We start from the raw sequence: 22,653 nt of genomic DNA, 5'->3' as shown, positions 1-22,653 counted from the left end.
TCAGATTGTAATTTTTGTTTAGTTTCTACCTCTTTGCCTATACTGTAAGCAATGATAGGCAGGAATGGAATCTTACTCAGCCATGTCACCTCAGAACTTAGCAAAGTGTTAGGTGCCTAGTATGTGGTCTTAAGCTGTTTGCAAATAAGGTGATTCCATGGAATGTTTACCCTGACTAACTTCAGAATAGACCCAATTTATTTATTTATTTATTTATTTATTTATTTATTTATTTATTATTGATTTTTTAGAGAGAGGAAGGGAGAGAGAGATAGAAACACTCGATGTGAGATAACCATCAGTTGGCTGCCTCCTGCATGCCCCTTACTGTGGATCAAGCCTGCAACCTGGTCTTGTGCCCTGACTAGGAAATGAACTGGGACCTCTCAGTTCATGGGATGATGCTCAATCCACAGAACCACACCAACTGAGCAGAATAGACCCAATTTAAATATCAATCCCTAAAACTTGCTTTTGAACCTATTTCTTGATTTTTAGCACACAATTTCCTGTCCCTGTTATCTCAAGTTCAGCACTAACATTCTGGAAACTAGTAATGTTTTCTTTTTCACTTACCATTTTTACTTGCTGAGCTGTGTGGTGAAACCCTTCCTGTTCCTGTATAAAAGAGAACTTTCCGAAAGAGTGACCTGTTTCCTGCCACTGAACTCCCATGGGGAGATGTGGGTTCATAAAGGCGAAGCGGATCACAGCTACACAAATCATTTAAGGGGGATGGTGAAAATGAAGCCTCTCATATAATAAGTAAAGCCTGAGCTTCTACACTTCTAAGAACTGCCAGGGGATGTCCATGCTACCAATTTGAGGGTCATCCTTTGAGTAGCTAGAAAACAGATAACTCACTTCACAAACACAGTCATTCATTCTTTAAACATTATTTAATTCTACTATGTGCCAAGCACTGGACTAAGAAACTGAAGAGGAATGTGACATAGTCCTTGCCCATAAGAAACCCACAATTTAATGTGGCAGCAAACACAATAACAAATGTGTTATAAATCACATGACCATTAACAGAATGAGAAGATAAGCCATAAACTGGGAGAATATATTTGTGGAAGACATATTTGATAAAAGATTGATATCCAAACTATAAGAAAGCTTTTAAATATGAAAACAGACAACCAGATTTAAAAATAGGCCAAAGAGCTTAACAGATACCTCGCCAAGAAGATACACAGATGGCCAATAAACATATGGAAAGATGTCAACATCATATATCATTAGAAAATTGCAAATGAAGACAATGAGAAACCACAACACCTATTAGAATGGACAAAATCCAGAAAACTGACAACATGTAATGCTGGTGAGAATATAGAGCAGCATGAACCCTCATTTATTGTTGGTAGGAAAGTAAAATGGTGCAGTCTGTTTGGAAGGCAGTTTGATGGTTTCTTACAGAACTAAACATACAGTCCAACAATCACCTTCCTTGGTATTTGCCCAAATGAGCTGAAACTGATGTCTACACAAAAACCTGCACACAGATGGTTATATAGCAGCTTTACTCACAATTGCCAACATTTGGAAACTACCAAGATGTGCTTCAGTAGATGATTGAATACATAAACTGTGGCAAATCCAGGCAATGGAATATTATTTAGTGCCAAAAGGAATTTTAAAAGATTACATACAGAATGGTTTTCCAACTATGACATTCCGGAAAAGGCAAAACTATGGAGATAGTAAAAGGGTCAGTGGTTGCCAGGTATTTGCGGGGAGGGAACATTAATATTAGGTGGAACACAGAAGATTTTTAGGGCAATGAAACTTTCTGTATGTTATTATAATAAAGGATACATGTTACTAAATATTTGTCAAAACCCATAGAATACAGCAAGAGTACATCTTAATCTAAACTATGGACTTTGGTTGCTAATGAGGTGTCAGTGTTGGTTCACTAATTGTTTACAAATGTACTACTCTGGTACAGGATGTTAGTGATGAGAGAAACTGTGCATGTGTGGGAGCTGGGGGTATTTGGAAATTCTATGTACTTTCTGTTCAGCTTTGCTAAAGCTAAAACAGCTCTTTTTAAAAGTATGTATATACAGATTGATATATATGATCAGTCCAGAGAATCAATTCTGGGGCCTAGAAAGTCTTCATTGGTGGGCAAAACAGATGTGTGTGTGTGTGTGTGTGTGTGTGTATGCACATATATAATATACACTTTTTTTAAAAAAAACATGGTGTTCTTAAACATATGCTTTGGATGTAAGAACAGGCAGTTGTCTACATGGCCAATTCAATTCTGAAGGGAAATGCACCAGCAATACCCCACCTCTTCTGACAGTAGGACCATCCTCCACAATTAATTAAGTGCTAATGGGAGACAATGAGCAACAGTGAGCAATAAACACCCTTTCTGAAGCTCTTCTTGCTCTTCCCTTAAAACAAGTCTTTGATTGGGACTTTACTATAGGTAGAGTCCTGCATCAGCAGCATTTTGCTCTCATCCCATATCCATACCAAACTAGCCTCTGCACTGAGCAACTATATCAAAATTATCTGGGGTGCCCTGACAGGGTGGCTCAGTTGGTTGGAGCATCATCCCATACATCACAGGGTTGTGGGCTCGATTCAGGGCACATACCTGGATTGCCAGTTTCACCCCTGGTCCGGCATGCTTAAGGGAGGCAAGTGATCACTATTTCTCTCATACGTGAATGTTTCTCCCTCTCTAAATCAATAAAATCATATCCTTGGGTGAGAATTTTTTTAAAATCATCTGGGGTGTCTTTTAATGCTGAGGATTATAGAGCCATATGCTGGATCTCCTGAATCAGAACTTCTTAATGCTGGGATTTGGTAATCTACAATTTAGCAAGTTCTTCAAGTTGTTTTTATGTGCCATAAGGTTTGAGAATCATTCAAATTTCATATCCATGCACTTTTTGGTACAAAAGCCAACACCAAATTGATTCCAAATAAGTTTTAATAATATTACCTTCTTATTGGGAGCAATCAACAAGCTTAAAATTTAAGGCAAATCATTAAATTATCTAAATGTTCTTTTTCTCATGTTTCATTAACAAAATAAGCCATGCAAATAATACTAAAATAGATTTATTTGTGAAATACATATATAACTCTGGCACCTTTTATTAAGAAGAAATAAACACATAAATGATTTGTGATTTTGGCAGCATCATACAAATGTAAATCATTAAGAGAGGTGAACTCATTATCAACATTACTGTAAGTCATGCTAAGAATGTTGTCAACAATATACAGAAATATATATATATATTTAAAATTCATTATGAAGGAACTGTTCAGTTTTGTTTATCTGATAAGGACGGCTAAATGTATCCTCCCCATACTTCCTGTTTCTATTCTTAAGAATACTGAACCGAGAACAGCTATTTTAATTTATCTTTTGTGCATAAGTTTCCTGTGAATACACGTTAGATAAAAAAGCCTACCTAAAAGTGATTGCTCAAAATTCTAGGATTAATGATATACTGGGTAGACAACAATGACTCTAAAACAATGCCTGCCATCCCAATCTAAGGGTCAAAATTTTAAGAAATGCTCAACCACAAAATCTGTTTAGTCTTTTTTGGACAAAACTTTTATGGGATATCATACTCCTATCCCCATCATTTCCATACATCATTTTCATACTTTTTCTTCAATGACTAATGTGCTCTAGTATTCTGAGTTTCTTTAGAGAACTGAAGTGGTATGTTAATTTTGTCTGTTTCTCTTTTACCATTTCTCTAAGTCACTCACCCTTCCTTTTAGACACTAAACCACATACACGTGCACTCACACATTCTCTCTCACACACACACACACTCTTCACACTCATTTGTGCAGCAGCTCATGTATTTGTTCTAATGGATTCTAACCTCTGCTATCCATTCCATATGAGGTCTGTTGCATTATTTAGTAGCAGCACCTGAGAACCCTAATAGCCTTAAACTGTTGAATAAAGTTGCAGGCTATTTTTGAAATAATTAGACTCAAGTACTCCGGAAATTCAGAAAACTGAAATCATATCTTCTTACTATACTTTTAAGTGGCCACAACCACAGTATTTTAAAACAAATGGTTATCAAACTATACTACCTCACTATGTATGATTTGCACTGATTCCTTAGTAATAAGAACAGCAAGATACAGATGTGGTGAATGAAAACCTGTTGACCTGTACTGGCCAACTAAAGAGTCTGAACTTTGCTCCATTCCATTAATTATGCTTTTAATTTGACATCATGTCAACATAAAGCAGTGCAAGTCATCAATATGCACCTACCTGGTGATAACTATTCTCACTGACTTTTATGTTTATTCAGACACACACACAAGTATATTAATTCAGCAGCCTTATGTCAACTCCTACACATTAGTCTATGTAACCCAAACACTGAGTTTATAAATGCATCATGCTTTAATTGCTCCATTACCACAGATATTTGCTTTGCAGTCTAGCAGGGTGGATATAAGTATTTGTTTCTCAGGTATGGGAAACATCTGCTCACATCAAGTTGGTATATTCCACATCTTTATTGCACAAGTTATTTTATCAAGTCTAAAATCATTTCTCCTTTACATTTCAGAAACCCCAATATTAGATTGACAGAGGGAATTTTCTTATTATCAAAGATCGACTGGAAATAAATATACTATCATTACCATATTTATGGTTAGTTAGTTAAATTGGGACATTCTTTTTCAACTGTGTGTAGTGAACTGATCTGGATAACACATATCTCTCTTCCCTACATGTCTTTCTGATAGATCCAAAGAGAGTATTGAGTTTATATGTTGGGTAAAGTGTAGCTAAGTTTAAATGTTCTACTACACTGCTCTGCATCATATGACTTAGTTTTGGAGAGGAGACATTGTTGTTCATAGCAATAATGTAAAATGCTCCCAAAGAATTTTCTGGGAGAAATTTTAGTCACTCATCCTACCAACCCTTAAGAGCCAAGTTCCATCATGAACCTCCTTAAAGTGAATCTTCTCAGGTCAAGGAATGTTATTTGACATTCTGTTGGTCTCAGGTAATGGTATTAACATGCTGATCAGTCAGTGATCACTTGTGGGAGCAGGACCAGATTTAACTCCTCACACATATGGTTGCATATTCTGTAGGGGCTTCTTTCACGTTTCTTGCCTGTCTTGGGTTCATTTCAATGACAGAGTGGTTCAGCGAAGCATAAACAATGCCTTGCTTCTTTTCCTCCAGACACGGGTTAGAATGAATCCCAGGCTTTTCCTGGGCCCTGAACCAGGGGTCATTATTATAAGCTTCACTTTCTGATGGCAGAGTTTGGGAATTTTGCCTGGCACCCACTTCAATTTGCTCACTTCTAAAGGGCTGAGAAGTATCGACCTGTAAGAGAGAAAAACATGTTTAATGATCATTTAAAGTGGGATAGTGCATATTTATTAGCAAGCTATGAATGCAGGCTAAATTGAGTCCGTATATATGGAAAGAAATAATCAACTTTTCCTCACATATGTTTTCGACATCTTTTTTTTCTTAGCAGATTCTCACTTATTAAAGGATGAAAGGCGTAAGGACCACCATGTTCCTCTCAAATTGTTATTTTGTGCTTTATTATTGGTCCCTTTTGAGGCCAAAGAACCCTTTTAAATCCCTCTTCAAGATGAAAAGCAGAGCCCAAATTTATGAGAAAAGCACAAAATGTTTCTCAGGAACTTCAGGCAGCCTACAACAAAATAATAGTATTAACACAGTTTAAAATAAAATCGTTAAAGATAAAGCAGAACAGATATTCTCTGAGGGGGCAGAAAACATAAATATTATAAATTATCCAAGATATATATTTTAGAGAGAGAGGAAGGTAGAGGGAGAGAGAAATGATGAGGAAACATCGATCAGCTGCCTCCTACATGGGAGCTTAGAAAAAGTTTTACAATATTTCAATTGTTATTTCTATCACAAGAAAAGTCTTACAAATAGAGTCAACTATCTTGAAGCTCTGTAAAAGAGGTGAACTTATGGAAACTAAAAGTACAATGGGTCCTGATGTTTTTCACTCTTTTCAATTATTTGTTTGTCATTCTTCGTTATACAAGGGGGCTCAACTGGTAAAAATGAAGATGTCGTGTTATTTCAACTTTTTAAATTCCAGTTTTGCCCATGAATGTTCTTGAAGTTTGGCCTAACTGCTTTCAAGTTTCAGGTGACAGTCTACGTGCCTTGTCTGGCCCGTCGTGGTCCTCCTGTTTGGGATGTGTGCAGTGGAACGTCCACTTCTCCTTAGCAGAGTTCCACCACGCAAGCACGTCTGGATCTATCCTGAGAGACTAGGTATTAACTGCTGAGTACACTGCCTCCTTCTGATGAGGCGTTGGCTCAGGCAGTAACAGAGGCTGAATGACTGAGAGAGTTAGAGATTGCTTTAAACTTCCCTGTCTCTTGGCTCAGACGGAAAGTACCTGACCCCCACTCAAAGGAGCCTGTTTACAGTCTCTGGAGGAACACTGAAGAGGAAGACTGCCCTGTGACCTAATAAACAGTATAAATCTTCAACATATCAACAAGACCCTTGTTATATTTTTCAATCTGTGTCTGTCAACTCAGTTATCTGGCTTCTTCCCAAAAGATGGCTCATTTCCATGGAGAACTGTTGGAATGAATGGGGTAAAAGAAAACATGGTGCTCTGTGGCTGAACTTACCCTGTGGGCACTTCATTCAAGTGGGCAGGTGCCACAGGCTGGCGAACCCTGCTCGGGTGGGGCAGATGACAAACCCTAAAGCAACTCTCTTACTCAGTATTTGTATGGCACTGTTCCATTTACCACACACTTTAAAAATGTGTTGAGATGTACACGTTTCATGTACCTTAGAATTCACTTTTAAGTGTACAGCTCAGTGGTTTTTAGAATCTAAGCACTTTTATATCCTCAAAGAACCATTCTGGAATAAGATGAGAACTATGGCTTTCATATGTGTCTGACATGTGTTTCCCAGTTCCTTTCTCTGCTTTGGATTTCTCCTCCACGGTTCTCATAAAAGTTCTTTCTTAAGAAATTTGTAGTCAGTCTCAAAGATCTAATATGGCATCTCTTTTATTATTTTTTGAAATGTTTGACTGACAAATCAAATGGGGCAAAACTGTGAATCCCGTGAAAGACAGAAACACCCTAAAACAAAATTCCTGTGGAAGGAAACCTGACTTTGGATGATGAACACACATACAATACACAGATGATATATTATAGAATTGTAACTGATACAATTTTATTAACCAATGTCATCCCAACAAATTCAATTAGAAAATTTTCATATAATTGCATACACAAAAAAGCCTCTCTTGAATTTCAGTTCAAATCATAAATAATTTGCCCACCTTATACAGGAAGAAATATGACTACATTTTGACCAACCTGGGCTTTACTTGTATGATAAATTATTTAGATTAGTGTCTTAAATGGTTTCATAGTTCTCAAACCTGATTGTAAGAGAATATAGATTACTGTTGTTGTTCAATATAGGAAGAAAGGAAATAATTTTTTTTAAATCCTCACCTGAGGATATTTTTTCATTTATCTTCAGTCAGAGGGGGAGGGGAGAGAAAGAGAAAGAAACATTGACTGGTTGCTTTCTGCACGACCCCAACCGGGGCAGGGGACCAAACCACAACTGAAGTACATGTCCTTGACCGAATTCAAACCTGAGAATCTTTGGTCTGTGGGCTGACTCTTTAACTTGCTGAGCCAAACTGGCCAGGGCAACAGAAAATTATACTTAAGAAAATTTTCCTACTCGAGGAAACAAAACCTTAGCACCTATCACAGTGATGTCTACTGATGCTTACTAAAAATTTAATACAAGTTTTTAAAACTTAATATAAGTATTTGGTTTGATTTAAAATTAGGCCATTACATGGACAACTAAGCCGGGGACAGGGTGGAGGGGGGGTGGGGTGGGGGGTGCCAATGGGGTAAAAAAGGTAAAATATCTGTAACAAAAAAAATAAATAAATAAAAAAAATTCATAAATGCCAAAAAAATAAAATAAAATAAAATTAGGCCATTGATGGGGAATACTGAATGCCATTTAATATTATATAGAGAATTGTTGGCTTTATCTGCCTCTGACATTTTGGGAACTTTCAAGATTACTACATCTTTATCTCTACTTGGGTTTACACTCTCTCTCTCTCTCTCTCTCTCTCTCACACACACACACACACACACACACACGTGCATGCACACATATCAAGTTCCTTTGTAGTACCTCATTCATGACTACAGTATTTTTTAAATAATTTCTATCTTGCCCTGGCCAGTTTGGCTCAGTGGATAGAGCATTGGCCTGCGGTCCAGAGAGATCCGGGTTCGGTTCCCACTAAGGGCATGTACCTCGGTTGCAGTTTGTTTCCGGTCCTGGTTGGGTCGTGTGGGTGGCAGCCACTCGATGTGTCCCTTTCACATCGATGTTTCTCTCTCTCTCCCTCCCACTCTATCTGAACAAAAAAAAAAATGAAACAATGTCCTTGGGTAAGGATAAAATAAGAATAAGAATAAGAATAATTTCTATTTTATTTTTTAACCCTCACCTGAGGATATGTTTATTAATTTTAGAGAGAAACATCGACATGAGAAACAGCAATTGGTTGCCTCCATACCTGCCCTGACTGGGAATCCAACCCGTAACCTTTTGGTATACATGACGACACTCCAACCAACTGAGCCACCTGGCCAGGGCACTGTTTGTTTTTAACTAAAGAACTTCATAAAGGATTTTTCAGAAATATATCACCTCAGCTTGCATTCTTTTTTGAATTCCAGTATTTGCACAATATTGAACCCAAAAGGAAGGCCTAAGTTTGTACTCAAGAACTTGTAGGAAAACGTGGCACTGCCTCCAAACAAACTTCCCTTTGTGTGGGAGGCCTCTCCCTTGATGAGCCCACACACATTACGAGAGACTTTTGCATAGTAGCCAGATCTGTGGTCATGCTTCTTTATCTGCTGGTATGATTTATGAAGAAATCATACCTCCTTTTATGAGGTGATTGATGGTTCATTCTTTCATTAGCTTTCACTTCTCTTCCAGAAGGACTTTAAGGTATTTTATGAAAATAAATGAATAGCCTGAAGTCACATAACAGGCCCAGAGCGGAGCCAAGGTTTATGGTTCAGTCTCTGACTTTTCTACTTTGGGCCTACACGGCCACCCACACTCTTCCGAGAAACCACTTATTCTGAGACTTGTTAATCCTGAAGAATCTCTGCTTCAAACAGAGGTAGATACAAAATAAGCACACTTTTAAAGTAAGTCAATATACATAGCACTAGAACATTGCTTGGCCCATGGTAAGTGACTCAAATGAAAATGTGTATAAATATATAAATATTAACATGATATAACATAGATTGCATTTGTTTTAACAGATACAGTAAACATACCAGGTTGATTCCCCGTTCTGTTGTATCAGAAGGTTTCTTTTGTTCCCCTGGAATTCAAAAAGAAAAATAAGAAACTACAAGGAGTCAAGGACCACACAAAGTTCTTCCCTAAGCCCCTGTAAATTAGGGTTGTTTTAAGAATATGGGTTCTGGAATCAGACTGCTAAGCTGAACTTCAGTCCCTGGAGCAGAGGTGGAATGCTCCTCCACTCATGCCCACCCACTTGCATACCAGTGAGAGCGTTATTGTTTGTTAGACTTGTTTACTTGCTGTGACTAGCATGGCTCACATAACTCAGTTTCTGTGAATTCATGCTGACCCATTTTCTTCACTTCTCACTCCAGAGAGCCCTCTGGCATATTCTAGGGGAAAGAGCAGTATCTAATACATCACTTTTTTTTTTTTCCTTATTGATTTTTAGAGAAAAAGAAAGGGAGAGGAAGAGAGGAATAGAAACATTGATGAGAGAGAACATCGATTGGCTGTCTCCTGCATGCCCCCCACTGGGGATTGGGCCCACAACCTGGGCATGTGCCCTGACTGGGAATTGAACCAGCAACCTCTTAATGCATAGGTTGATGCTCAACCACTGAGCCACACTGGCTGGGCAGTAGTACATCACTCCTAAAAGGCTGGAAATCCTTGTTTGAGGATATTCCATACTCAGTGCCAGACACACTACTGTCCTGTCACCTACAGAACCAGGATCTCCTACTACCTAGTTCATCTTGGATGTGGTGAGTCAAAGGATTTATCCCTGAATCTTTTCATGAAGATCTAAGAGAAGTTCCAACAGCCTCAGAAAAGGAGGTGAAACTTGGAGAGGGACTATGGAAAGATCCTTGGAGTTACAGATGTGGACTTGGGGTTACAGAGGACTCCCTCAGGATTCCGAGAAGGTTCTAGGCTCCGGAAGTCCTCACCACAAAACACCAGAACCACTTTCTCCCAGACAAAGATTTCTCTTATGGCAGAAATAAGGGTTTCTTTGTCTTGTGTAGTCTGTATAGTTACACTGTGGCTGCTGTTGTGGAAAGAGGTGTGGAAGGAGATGGCAGAGTGGAACAAAGAAGAGAGAGAGAATGGAAGTGGTTCAGACCGGAGCTAGACCAGAAGTCTCCATACACCTGTCTCTTGTGTGTTTAATATTACCCTCATGACACTGGGAGGATGCTTACAAAAGCAAAAAGAAATTGTTTAAAAAAGATCACACCTCTTCCATCATGCAAAACCCACTTTATTATTATTATTGTTGGATGAGGATTCAGTTCAAGCATGTGTTTGTAATAGCCACAGGAAGTGCAAGCATCTGAATTTTCTCTGAGGACAGTGAGTCCTCATGTAGACAAGGGTGTGTGTGACTGGCATGCTAGGGTGTGGCTGTGAAAAAGAGAATGGAACAAAGGCATTCAAATCAGACACATTGAGAGAATATTTCAACCTCTCTTTCAACACCCTGAACATTTAAAAGAGCTTCTCACACACACTGACGATTGACACAAGCAGAACAAGTAAATTTCAGCAGGGTTTTCTCCTCACCACAACCCTTGGCTGCAGCACTGTGCTGTGGTGAGCTTGCCTCACTATGACTAAAGGGAACCCAAGTTAATATGTGTGGCTTTTTGGTGGAAGGATTAGTTGTCCCCAGGAAATCATTATCCATGGTTTATTGCAAAATATTGAGGAAGAAAACAGGAACCAACTAAAAGTATGTCCATCCTAGTGAGTGAAACCCAAATGTGTGGCACAGAGCAGCAGAGGGAAGGTGGAACCCACCTTGATGCTTTCTCAGGCAGCAGAATAGGTAGAAGCAAGTAACGAGTAGAGGCAATCCTCCCAAAGGAAGCAAACTGTAAAGGATTAATAGTCTGTCCTCCACCTCGTCCATGGAAGATGGTCCAGAAGCACTGGTTGTATCTGAAATGTTAGTCAGTAATAAAGACTTAGAAAATCTGACTCATTAGAACTTGAATGAAGAATATGCCTCCATTTCCCCTCCAGTAACACTTCCCCAAGTACCCCATGCCTCAGAACTCATGCCTACTTCTTGCTTCATTGCTGAGTGTATATTGGTGGCTCTGGGTTACAATTTATTTTTTTGCAACAACTTTTTTTTTTTGTTCTGCTGGGGTTAATCCCCTGTAAAACAATATCCACAAAGTTCTCAGAAACAACTTTACCAAGACCTTTCATTGACATTGTCTGATTTAACTCTCATATTTATAACTTAAGAAAAGTAATAAAGCCATTATTTTTATCTAGTCCCATGCCTTGAGAAGAGTATTATTGTTCTAAGTCTTACCCTAGGTCAGACAGATGCCGAATGGCAATGGGGACTCAAGCCAACATCTTTTTGATACTAAATTCAAGTTCCTTCAACACAATGCCTTTTCATTGTCTCATAACTCTTTGGTATCTCCAAATACCAAACACTTTTGGTATCTCCAGATATCTTTGATATCTTCAAATATGGTTTGCTGGGTACACAGCTGGTGCTTAATAGTTTTTATTAATATTAACATGAATTAAGGTCCTGTTTGTCCATGATAGATTTGCAACTTATTTTTGATTCATGAAATAATTTAATTGATCACAAATAACATTTAAAAAATGAAACGTTACAGAATAAAAAGTATCAGAATGCATTATACATCTTTAATTTTGTACTTGTGTTCATTTTTATGCAGGAAAGTTTCATTTCTAAATATATTAATATAGTTGTAGATAAGCTTCTCCATGTGCTTGGTGTTGGGATATAGGAGGTACTAAAACTGGGTATCAAGTAGTTTGGAAATTCAGAGTGGTAACAAATGTTGCATTATTCAAACTGCAGCTGCAGACATAGCTGTCTGGGAGAGGGGTATGGATAGGAATAAAAACTATCCCACAACAGATAACCTACTATAAACAAATCCACTCAATTAAAAAGGTCCAACTTTTATTATTTCTCCACCATCAAACAGTCTAGATCCCTTAATTTTATTTGACTAGATTGATACTTACTCATTAGATGATGTTTTGAAGTATTTTCAGCCTGTTCTAAAATAGAAAAACAAGATAAGTATTGAATCTGGTTGTGAAAACAGTGCAGGTATATATCATGTATGTCTAAAATCAGAACCAGTATCTAAGATGACTCCTGCTTTTGCACACTAACAGAGAATCCAATAATCCAGCAAAAGGCAGTTTGCATAACTGGTAGATAACTTTGAGATCACGGACACAGAGTAAATTCCTGGGTTTATTTTGAGGCTGAAAGACAGACGGTATATACAACACAACCTTCATCTATCTGCTTTGATTTCCTCTTCCCCATTTCTTAAGCATAAGGACACACTATATCCTGTATGACAGCTGGTACTGAGAATAACAATACACACATTCAGCAGGTATTCCAAGTGAGTTGTGGAAAGCCATAACAAAATAATGTTTTTGATGACATGCTGGGTATTTATTTTGAAAAAAGATTGTGCCTCTCACTTCCTGCTTACTCATTCCACCCCTACTTTCCCATTAAGATAATGATTACTTGTCTTTGCAAAATTCCTAATCTGGAACTGACTAAGGGCAGATCGGGGAGGATGGAATTGCAGGCCATTGTATGTTCCAGTGACTATTCCCCAGCTCTGCCAACTTCTCCTCTGGGACTTTGCTCTGCAAAGTGCATTTGTTGATTCTGGGAAAACATTGCTTTCCAAACAGTGTCCAAGCCCCCACTTTATTACATCCCTATTCTTAAATAGACCAATTCTTAATTTGAGCATAAAAAGCAAATGATAATCAATAAATAAACAAACAACAATGTTGGTGAAGATGTGGAGAAAAGGGAACCCTCATGCACTATTGGTGGGAATGCAGATTGGTGCGGCCACTGTGAAAAGCAGTATGGGGTTACCTCAAAAAATTAAAATTGGAGTGGCCTTATGAACTAGCCATTCCACTTCTGGGAATATATCTGGAAGAACCTGAAACACTGATTCAAAAGAATATATTCACCCCTATGTTCATTGTAATATTATTTACCTATATAATTTTATTAATCAATGTCACCCTAATAAATTCAATAATTTTTTTTAAAAAATTACAAAATTCCCAATACCCCCCCCCCAGAAAGATATTTCAAGGGGAGGAAATGAAATTTTTTTTCATAATACCTCCAAAATGTATGTACAAAAAGCATGATTCTTAAATATAATTTCATAGCATATTTTCTCCTTACCTTGTACTTACTCTACTAAATATTTTCAGGTATAAAAGAAAAGGAATTTTTCTTTGGCCCTTTTCCGGTTGTTTGTTTTTATAACTTTATGAAAGAAAAATTCCACCCAGTTAAAAGCCAATTCTTACATAATTTATTTGACTTTTCAAGGAAGCAGAGATGACCCAGAGAACTATGACACAGTTCCTGCTTCCCAGGACAGTATAATCCTGGATGGAAAAAAGCCGTATCCACACATTGCTTTAGTACAAGGGAGTGAGTGATCATTAAGAAGCACAGACCTTCAATAGCATAAAAATGGTTAGAAAAAGAAATCACTTCCCCAGAAGTCAACATGAAAGTTTTCATTAAGAGCTCAGAAAATGAGCTGGGCTTGACAGGAGAGGTGGAATTTGATGGACAGAGGCAGATGAATGGGTGCCCCATGAGTGGTGACAGCAACATTGGAAGGACCATGGTGAAGACACGGCAGTGGCAAGTAGGGCTGTTGTGTTGGAGGAGGCTGGAGGTGGGAGTTTCTTTATGGAATCCAGAAAGAGTCCACAAAGATAGGTGGGGATGGACTGTGAAGGGCCTTGAATGTTGGTGAGTCCAATATCGTAAGTGCTGAGGATGCTCTGTAAAGAACTTAATAAAAGACTGGCATTATAAAAGAAGTTTATCAGAAAAATTAAGTTTATCAAGAAGATTTTTGACTGAAGTGATCAAAAATGGGAAACTACTAAAGACAAGGAATCCATAGAATTCATTGAAATCATTTAGAAGGAAGATTATGAAGGTCTGAGATACTCTAGAAGCTGTAGGAGGCAACACATCACAAAGTGGAAGATTGTTGACAGACAAAAGTAGAAAGCCAGAGAAAAGTCCTAGTGGGGGTTAGGAGTATTAATTAACAGAGTGATAATGAAGGAGGTGATAAGAAAGGAAGGAGAATAGGAAATTAGGAAAGTAGAAACCTTCAAAGATAAATGTAAATGTTCCTTAATGTCTCCTACTGAGCTCTTTGACCTTCCTTCCTTCCACTTCATCCTTTATATTCTTTGTCCCAGTATGAGCCTAATAAGTACATCCCCTCAGGACACTGGGTTTAAGAGGGAATGCTGACTCGCTTTTTCTTGAAGCTAGGCCGCCTCCTCCACAAAAGAGACAGATTATTTATCCTAATTTTAGCTTCAACTTGGGTGGTCAAAAAATGACCCAAATATGGAATAGACATTTAGCTAAATTTCTCTCTCTCTTGTACAGGAGTGGATTGGTCCCCATAACAAAACTCTTCCAAGGGAGATGGACTTGATGTCACTACATTTAATTTTGTTATACATGACAGTAATATACATTATATAAATTATCTAGTAGAATTTAATTATTTATATTGAATAGCATAATTATTATCAGCCTGGAGCCAAATCTTTTGGCAAGATTTGCTTATTTTTAATATTTATGTTTTCAGTTAAAAAAGTCTCACTTCACCCTGGCCGGTTTGGCTCAGCGGTTAGAGCATCAGCCTGCGGTCCCGGGAGACCCGGGTTCGGTTCCCGCTAAGGGCATGTACCTTGGTTGCAGTTTGTTTCCGGCCCTGGTCGGTCATGCAGGTGGCAGCCACTCGATGTGTCCCTTTCACATCGATATGTCTCTCTCTCTCTCTCTCTCTCTCTCTTCCTCTCTTTTCCTCCCACTGTACCTGAACAAAAAATGTCCTCGGGTGAGGATAAAAAAATAAATAAAATTAAATTTAAAAAAGTCTCACTTCTTTAAAAATTTAGTGTTTTGTCTTATTGGAATTAATAGTACAATTCTCTCCAGAAAGCATTCATTTCATACATCCTCAATATAGGCTTCTTCGGGGTTGTTAAAGGAAATTTTTTTGCTTAGCATAGAGTGTGTTATTTAATTCATTTACAAGGAAATCTTTATTGAGCCACCCACTATGTGCCAGACACTGTACTACCTATTTGTAGAGAAACAAAGATGTTTGAGACACGACCTCCATTCTAAAGAGGTTTATAAACCAGTGCATGTATGGTCACAGGCAACTGGCATTGAGTTGGACACCAAATTTCTGAAAGCAGAGTCTCTAATTTTGCCATAATTATATTCTACAATTCTGTGCTTCATAGTACAGGATTGCCACTAGCCAGAACACTATTCATTCCCTCACTGGCCTGCTTGAAAAACTCTTTAGTGATGTTAAAAATTTCAGTGGGATTTTTAAGTGGATTCTTTCACTGGACTAATAAGGGAATTTAAAAACTGACTCCAAAGTATGTGTATAAAGTAAAAATTAATTAAAAACACACATAAAATGTAAGCAATTAAGTGAATGGCATCCATAGAAGCAATTGTTTGAGACTACATGTAGATTTCAGACATGCTATCACTGTATCATACCTTTCTAAATTTTCTCTTTTGCAATAATTTTCAAGGTCATTTATTAGCTCTAGTAGTTTTTGAGGATTTAAATTTTTTTCTCTATATAAGATCATGTCATTGTGAAATATATTTTGATTTCTTTCTTTACAATTTGAATGTTTTTATTTCTTTTTTCTTGCCTAGTTGCTATGGCTAGAACTTTCAGTTCAATGTTGAATAGAAGCATACAGCCTTGTTCCTCTTCTTAGGGGAAAAGCTTTGTCTTTCACCAGTAAGTAGATATTAACTGTCAGACTTTTAGAAACCAAATTTTATTTTTATTGTTCCCTAGTTTTCTCATTTCTGTTCCATGTTTCATTCAGCTTGGTTTTGCCCAACTTAACATCAACCTAGTTTGAGCCTTTTGAGGTCCTCTGGAGAGGGTTTGGGGAGACTGTTAAATCTATAAATAGTCACAAAACTTATGTGGGAGTCAAGTTACTTGTGTGCTGTTTGCTCTCTGTGCAAACTATGAACTATTAACATAACTTTAAGGAATTATTATCAGTAAAAGTCAAGGACAGAAAACTGGAAGGAAAAAAAACAAACAAACAAGGACAGGGAATAGAAAGCTGTCTACTGCTGTATTCACTTTGTAATTTTCCCCACATTTCCGTGATCTATATTTGGATTTATGAAATAACTTTTATTCCCCTTTAAGGTAAAAATAATCAATTTTATTGCATTGTTTCTGCCCTCTCTAATTTACTCACCTCAAAACACATGTAAACACACATGTGCAACCCATAACAGTCTGTGAGGTATGGCAGTATTCTAATCTTTTATACAAGTTCAGTGTCTAACATAATTACTTGAGAACCTGGGTTCTCCTTTTTCTTGAAACAAATGAGAAACATATTAGATAGTCTCGGTTTCTAGAACTCACCTGCCACATTAACAAATATTGAGTGACTTTCAATGAGTATAGACGAAACATTCACAGAACAGCGGTATGATCCATTGTCACTAGTCAATGCTTGACGAAAATACAGAATAAAATACCAATGCTTATCTCTGCATTCCCAATCCATGGTTATCCGATGTCCATTTTCAAGAGGTATACAGTGATTTCTTTCTAACTTGCACCAGGTCACATTCGGTCTGTTTCCACAGTATACCACAGGACATTCCAGTTGAAATTGGTCCCCTGCAAAGACGTTCTGCTTGGAATCTCTCTTAACATGAAGTTGCGTATTACATGATTTTTCTCCTGAAAGATGAAAACAAAATTAAAATCAAATCTGTTCTAGAAGGACCAGACATTTGTCACGTCAACAGTTTCTGTCAAAGATTTCTCAAGCACAATTCTATACATTTTTGAGATAACATTTTTCAGTAATTAGCCCTCACCAGCAGAGTGTCTGGCACATGGTAAGCATATAATAAATGTTTGTTGAAAAAAACAAGTAAATAATTTCCTAAATTTCCAAAATATGTTTATTATAAAATTATGCTTTATTTTATTTTTACTTATTTTATTATTTTATAGCTATTTTAATAGGTAGCAAATAATAATAGCATTTTTTTGGTCAGTTGTTAATTATATTCTAGGGGTGGTTTAAAACATAAATATTTTAACTCATTTAATCCTCACAACAAAAATAATATATGACAGTGATTTTCAACCGCTGTGCCATGGCAGGTACACAGGTGAACTGCAATTTTTAAAACATGCAATACCTGACTAGTCAGAGGCACAGACCTTTTTTCCCTTACATTGTCCAAAAAAATGACAATAGTCAGCACAAGACCTTTCCAGTATGAATGAATCAAAATTATACCTATGTTTGTCATATCAGAAAAAAATATAGTTTTGGTGTGCCATGAGATAAAAAAGGTTGAAATTCACTGATATTATGGCCCTGCATCCCACATACCGCTCCACATAGCATAATGTTCCATTTTCTCTACACACTTGGCAGCATGGTAAAAAATATGCTCATTTTTAGCTATTTCCTAACACCTGATTAACCTGTCACTATAATTTCTGCTCACCTATCCTCAATCCTTGCTCAGAATAAGACCACCTAATTGGATTTCCATGAATCAGACTGAGACAAGAGACCTACAAAGAACGTTTAAGACCTCTGAATATTTATATATGTATAACTGTTCTGAGACCTCAAGTAAGTTCACATTAAGACTTTGCAATTCAGTTGTTTCCAAAAATTCAGAATAAAAGTGAAAGCAAATTAAAAGTGAAGTTATAAGAACGAGGTTTTCAAAAAACTGAAGAGAAAGGGTAGGATAATTTACCAGAAGGAAGTTGTAACCTAGATGTGGTTAGAGTTGTGACAAAAAAGCAAGGAGGCAGAGGTAGAAAGGTCAAGTGAAACCTTTGTTTCCAGAAGTCCAATGCTCTCCCTAAAGTTAATGGGCTCTCAGCCTCCTTACTTCCCTTTTCATTTACTTGCATAAGTCAACCACGGTTTATGGAGTCCAAACTCTGTGCCAGCATTGTGAAAAACCACCCGATGGTTACAGACAAAGACATTCTTTTTTTTTCTCTCTCTCTTTTTTTTAATCCTCATCCAAGGATATATTTTTAAATTGATTTTAGAGAGACAGGAAAGGAGAGAGAGAGAAGGAGAGAGAGAAACATTGATGTGAGAAACGTCCATTGGTTGCCTCCCATATGTGCCTCAACTGGGAATGGAACCAGAAACCTAGGTATGTGCCCTGACGGGGAATAGAACCCGGAAGTTACTGGTGCAGGGAATGATGCTCCAACCAACTGACCCTCCCCACCAGGGCCAGGGCGACAAAGACTTCCTTCCCTCAAGGTACTTACCATTTAATTGGTGGTACACAATGAATTAACAACAAGGTCTCTTTTCTGAAATAAATTTACTATCTACCATTCTTTTTTTCTTCAAGCTTACCTGGGCTGAAAGTAAGGTTCATAGTAATCTTGTAGAAATAGATAAGACATGGTACCTGCCATCACGGGGCTTGCCCTCCAGTGGAAAATAAAGGCAACTGACCAACGGGAGGACAAAATAACACATGGGCATGTGGAGGATTCACTTCAGTTGGGGCTATTGGGACAAAGCTTATGGAAATGTTGTGTTTGAGCTGAACCTTAGTGAATGAGTAGTTCTTTGATAATTAGAGCAGTGAATAGGCATGGGAGGTATTTTAAAACTGAGGAAATGAAAAGGCAAAGGCAGAGAGGCCAGGAATCTCATGGCAGATTCATGAATTGATGTAAACTTTGATCATAGTTTTCGGAAACAGTGGCATGGAGATCACTAATTGTTTCATAATAAATGAAATAAGCATTAAGTGGGAGAAGTTTAAATTTTGTTTATCAACCATGAGAAAATACAGAGCTTGATTATTTTGGGATATTTATAAAGGTCATAGAGATAGCTAAAAATTAGAATATTCATTTGAACATAGTTGTTCAAAGGCTGACACATTGGTACTGAGCTAGACACCTCATCTCCATGGCTCTCCTTTTCTTTAAAATAAAATGAAAGGAATGGACTGCAAAAAGAAGAAAATTATTTCTCACCACCTTCTGCTACACAAAAATACAAGTACAACTTCACATCTCTGAGTGTGTGACCGACACTACAAAATTACTCCTAAGTCTCACTTTCTGCTATATTACCTTCATTTAGCCATTGAACTGTCACCCAATGCTAGTAGCAGAGTTGATCATCTGTTGTGGTTCCAGCATTCTCTGATCATACACTCTGGAGGAGTACACAGTGTGGACAAGAGAGTGAGCTGTTCATCCTGACCACATCCCTGACTTGCAATGGGCTAATGGAAACATCTCTGCAGTTCCTGCATATTCTTATTAGTAGAATGGGGATCATTGATTGCCACATTGCCTATTTCTTGAATAGAGGAATGAATGGATAAATGCAGGCTTGCCAGCAGGCTCTAAAAGCCATTAAGAACACTCCCTCTTTGTACAAAGGGAGTATTATATTCCCCATGTCTCTGAAACTAAAATTAATGTTTGTAGAGCAGGAATGATACACTAAGCTAAATGGCACACTTCCCATGTTCCACCTGACAAACATGTTGACATTTCTTTGCTGCGTGTCCTGATTTGTGCGTATCCATCTTATAACATTCAGGACATCCAAAGCTGTCCCCACCGGGTTTGTCTTGTCAAAACAAAACTTTTTCTGGAGATGGAGACCACATTTGCTTGGGCCTGGGGTTTACAGGCCAACATCAGGTATGGTCGTTCCTCTTGTTATTGCTCCTACTGTTTCCCTCACACATTCGTGTTTAATGGTAGGAGATTCTCAATGCTAAAAATAATTTAAATACCTAAAAGAATGAAACCTCTACCATTCCCAGGCCATTAAATGACTCGGTATCCTTTCCCTAGTCATTATAGGTTTAAAAAGCTTGTCATTTAAAAAATTCTCATGAAAACCACAATGGTATTATTACAGTATGTAAGTCCCTTGACTAGGCTGTACCTGCCATATTTGATGCCCAGAGTGCATTTTTAACAATCCCCTCTTCTACATGGAAATGTTTTCAGAAATAACTATGAAATGAAACAAATAATAAAATGGAAGGAAAAGACACATAGCCAGTAAGTTCTGTACTGAACTTCGTATGTAAAACCATGCAAGTTAAAAGATATTTGATAAACATTAGAATTTAAGAAAGTAAAAATGCACAATGACTTAATAATTTTTTATCTACCTAAATAGTGTGAACTTTGATCCTTTAGTTATAGTCTAACATATTAGTTTATATAAATGATTTTCCAGTAACTAATAAGTGACTTTTATTAAAAACTGAAATTCTACAAAAGATAAAATTTAGGTAATTACTAAATTGTACCATGAATGTAAAGTTTTTTTTTTCCTGGTTCATTTTTTAATTTTAAAGAGAAGAATACATTTTCAATTGTAAAGATATTAATCAAGAAAACATTTCACGCATGAATGAGCTTTAGTTTATACATGAGATTGTACCTCACAGTATGTACAGGTTTACTGTTTCAAATTTAAACAAATAAATATTCAAAATGGTTGCATAGAATAAGAGAAATAAAACCTCTCACATTTTTTGTCTCATACTCACTGTGGTATTATTGTGTATTTTAAATCTATTGTTTAAATGCAGGCATGTAGAGAACCCCAGGGACTAGAGATACAAACTAGGTCTGGAGCAAGCTTGAGTGATTCTGGGCATTATGAATTTACTCTTGAAATGTACCTAAATCTGTATACGTCCAGGGCCAACTCTGTAACTGGGAAGTTCTCTGAATTCATTTTCATGTAGAATGCAACGGTTATCAAAGGGGAAGTGCTAACGGAGTGCTAATTCAAAGCTTGCATACATATTATTAAAACACAGGAGTAACCACAGTAATCATTTAGAACTTTAACCAAAATTATTTTTAGGGGGAGAATTATTTCATTGTTGATATTGTTTAGAATTGCTGGTACATGGTGATAATTAAAAGTAGACCAACTTTTATTTGTTTTTAAATTCTGTACAGAAAATGTACCCCTTATTGTCCAAGCCAGGAGTGTGGACATCCCATTATTCATGACTATTTAGGAATATGACCATTTCTAGTGCAAAGGGGATGTGTAAAGAGGCTTACATTGCTACTTAATTTTCCCACTAATTTTTTTTTTTTATTATCTTGATTATACAGTCTCTCAGAGCTTTCAAATCTCGAAGAGGGAGAGAGCCCTTGTGTCTGGGTCAATCAAGAAAGGCTTAAAGGAGGAAACTGAATTACCTCCTGCCCCACACCTCACCCTGGGGCAAATCTGGTCCTCCTCCCATTATCATAGTATAACACCATTATCTATCTACCTAGTGACATGCAGTGGTCTTGATCTCTTTCCTTTGCTGCTCCATTCTATTCACCAAATTATTTGCTTCAGCATGCAACATCTGTTTCTATGCTGCTGCTTTAATTTGGGTCTTACTCTGTTTCATGGTTCACAGCCTAACAACTAATCCTCTATATTCCAAACTTGAACTCTACTTCAATCCATTCTCCACATTACTGTCACAGTTTGTATTCTTCAAATGAAAATTCAATCATAAGTCTTTTTGTCTAAAACCCTCCAGAGTCTCTTCAATGCTTGCAGGAACATGTTCAAACGTCATCAAATGGCATTTACCCCCTAGATCCTTATGCAAACTCACCCCACACCCAAACTCCAGCAACCCAAGTTCACTTGATGTTCCCCTTGGCAAATGTCTGTGTAATTGTGTGTGACGCGCATCACTCTATTATAATTAAATGTATGTTCATGCATCTGTCTTCCTATCTGCTCTACAACTTTTATGGTGGGATGGTACCTGTTTCTGCAGGAGGAGATGGGCTTAGAAAAAGTACAAAAGTGAGATGGCATCACATACCCTGAGACTAAACAGAGACAGCTTCATGGAGTAAAAGATCTCCTGTCCACAACTCTGACTAACGTTCTCTGTGTACTAAGAACACAGAGCAGACACACCTGCACCCTTAGAGAAGTCAGCCAAAAGCACTGAGGTGAAGGATGTATACATCTCACATATGACAGTGGTTAAGTTGAACCACTAAAGAAAATTAGACCGTATGAGTATGCAGTGTGGAAAGGCCTCATTTATGTT

At 37.4% G+C, this 22,653-nt stretch overlaps 1 protein-coding gene across 1 annotated transcript in view; it reads right to left on the bottom strand.

Annotated features, from left to right (window-relative positions):
- Positions 1-3,252: 3,252 nt before the first annotated feature.
- The window catches only part of BTLA (B and T lymphocyte associated), a 33,921-nt gene continuing 14,520 nt past the window's right edge, over positions 3,253-22,653 (bottom strand). Inside the window, exons 2-6 of the mRNA XM_036243642.1 lie at positions 16,940-17,263; positions 12,429-12,464; positions 11,202-11,342; positions 9,425-9,471; positions 3,253-5,371 (exon numbers count right to left, since the gene is read on the bottom strand). Of these exons, the coding sequence (XP_036099535.1) occupies positions 5,096-5,371; positions 9,425-9,471; positions 11,202-11,342; positions 12,429-12,464; positions 16,940-17,263 (824 nt within the window). The 3' untranslated portion in view covers positions 3,253-5,095. The remainder of the gene's footprint in view (positions 5,372-9,424; positions 9,472-11,201; positions 11,343-12,428; positions 12,465-16,939; positions 17,264-22,653) is intronic.

This window comes from Molossus molossus, unplaced genomic scaffold, assembly GCF_014108415.1.
Source record: "Molossus molossus isolate mMolMol1 unplaced genomic scaffold, mMolMol1.p scaffold_m16_p_5, whole genome shotgun sequence".
NCBI lineage: Eukaryota > Metazoa > Chordata > Mammalia > Chiroptera > Molossidae > Molossus > Molossus molossus.
This window is presented reverse-complemented; position numbering and strand designations above follow the sequence as displayed.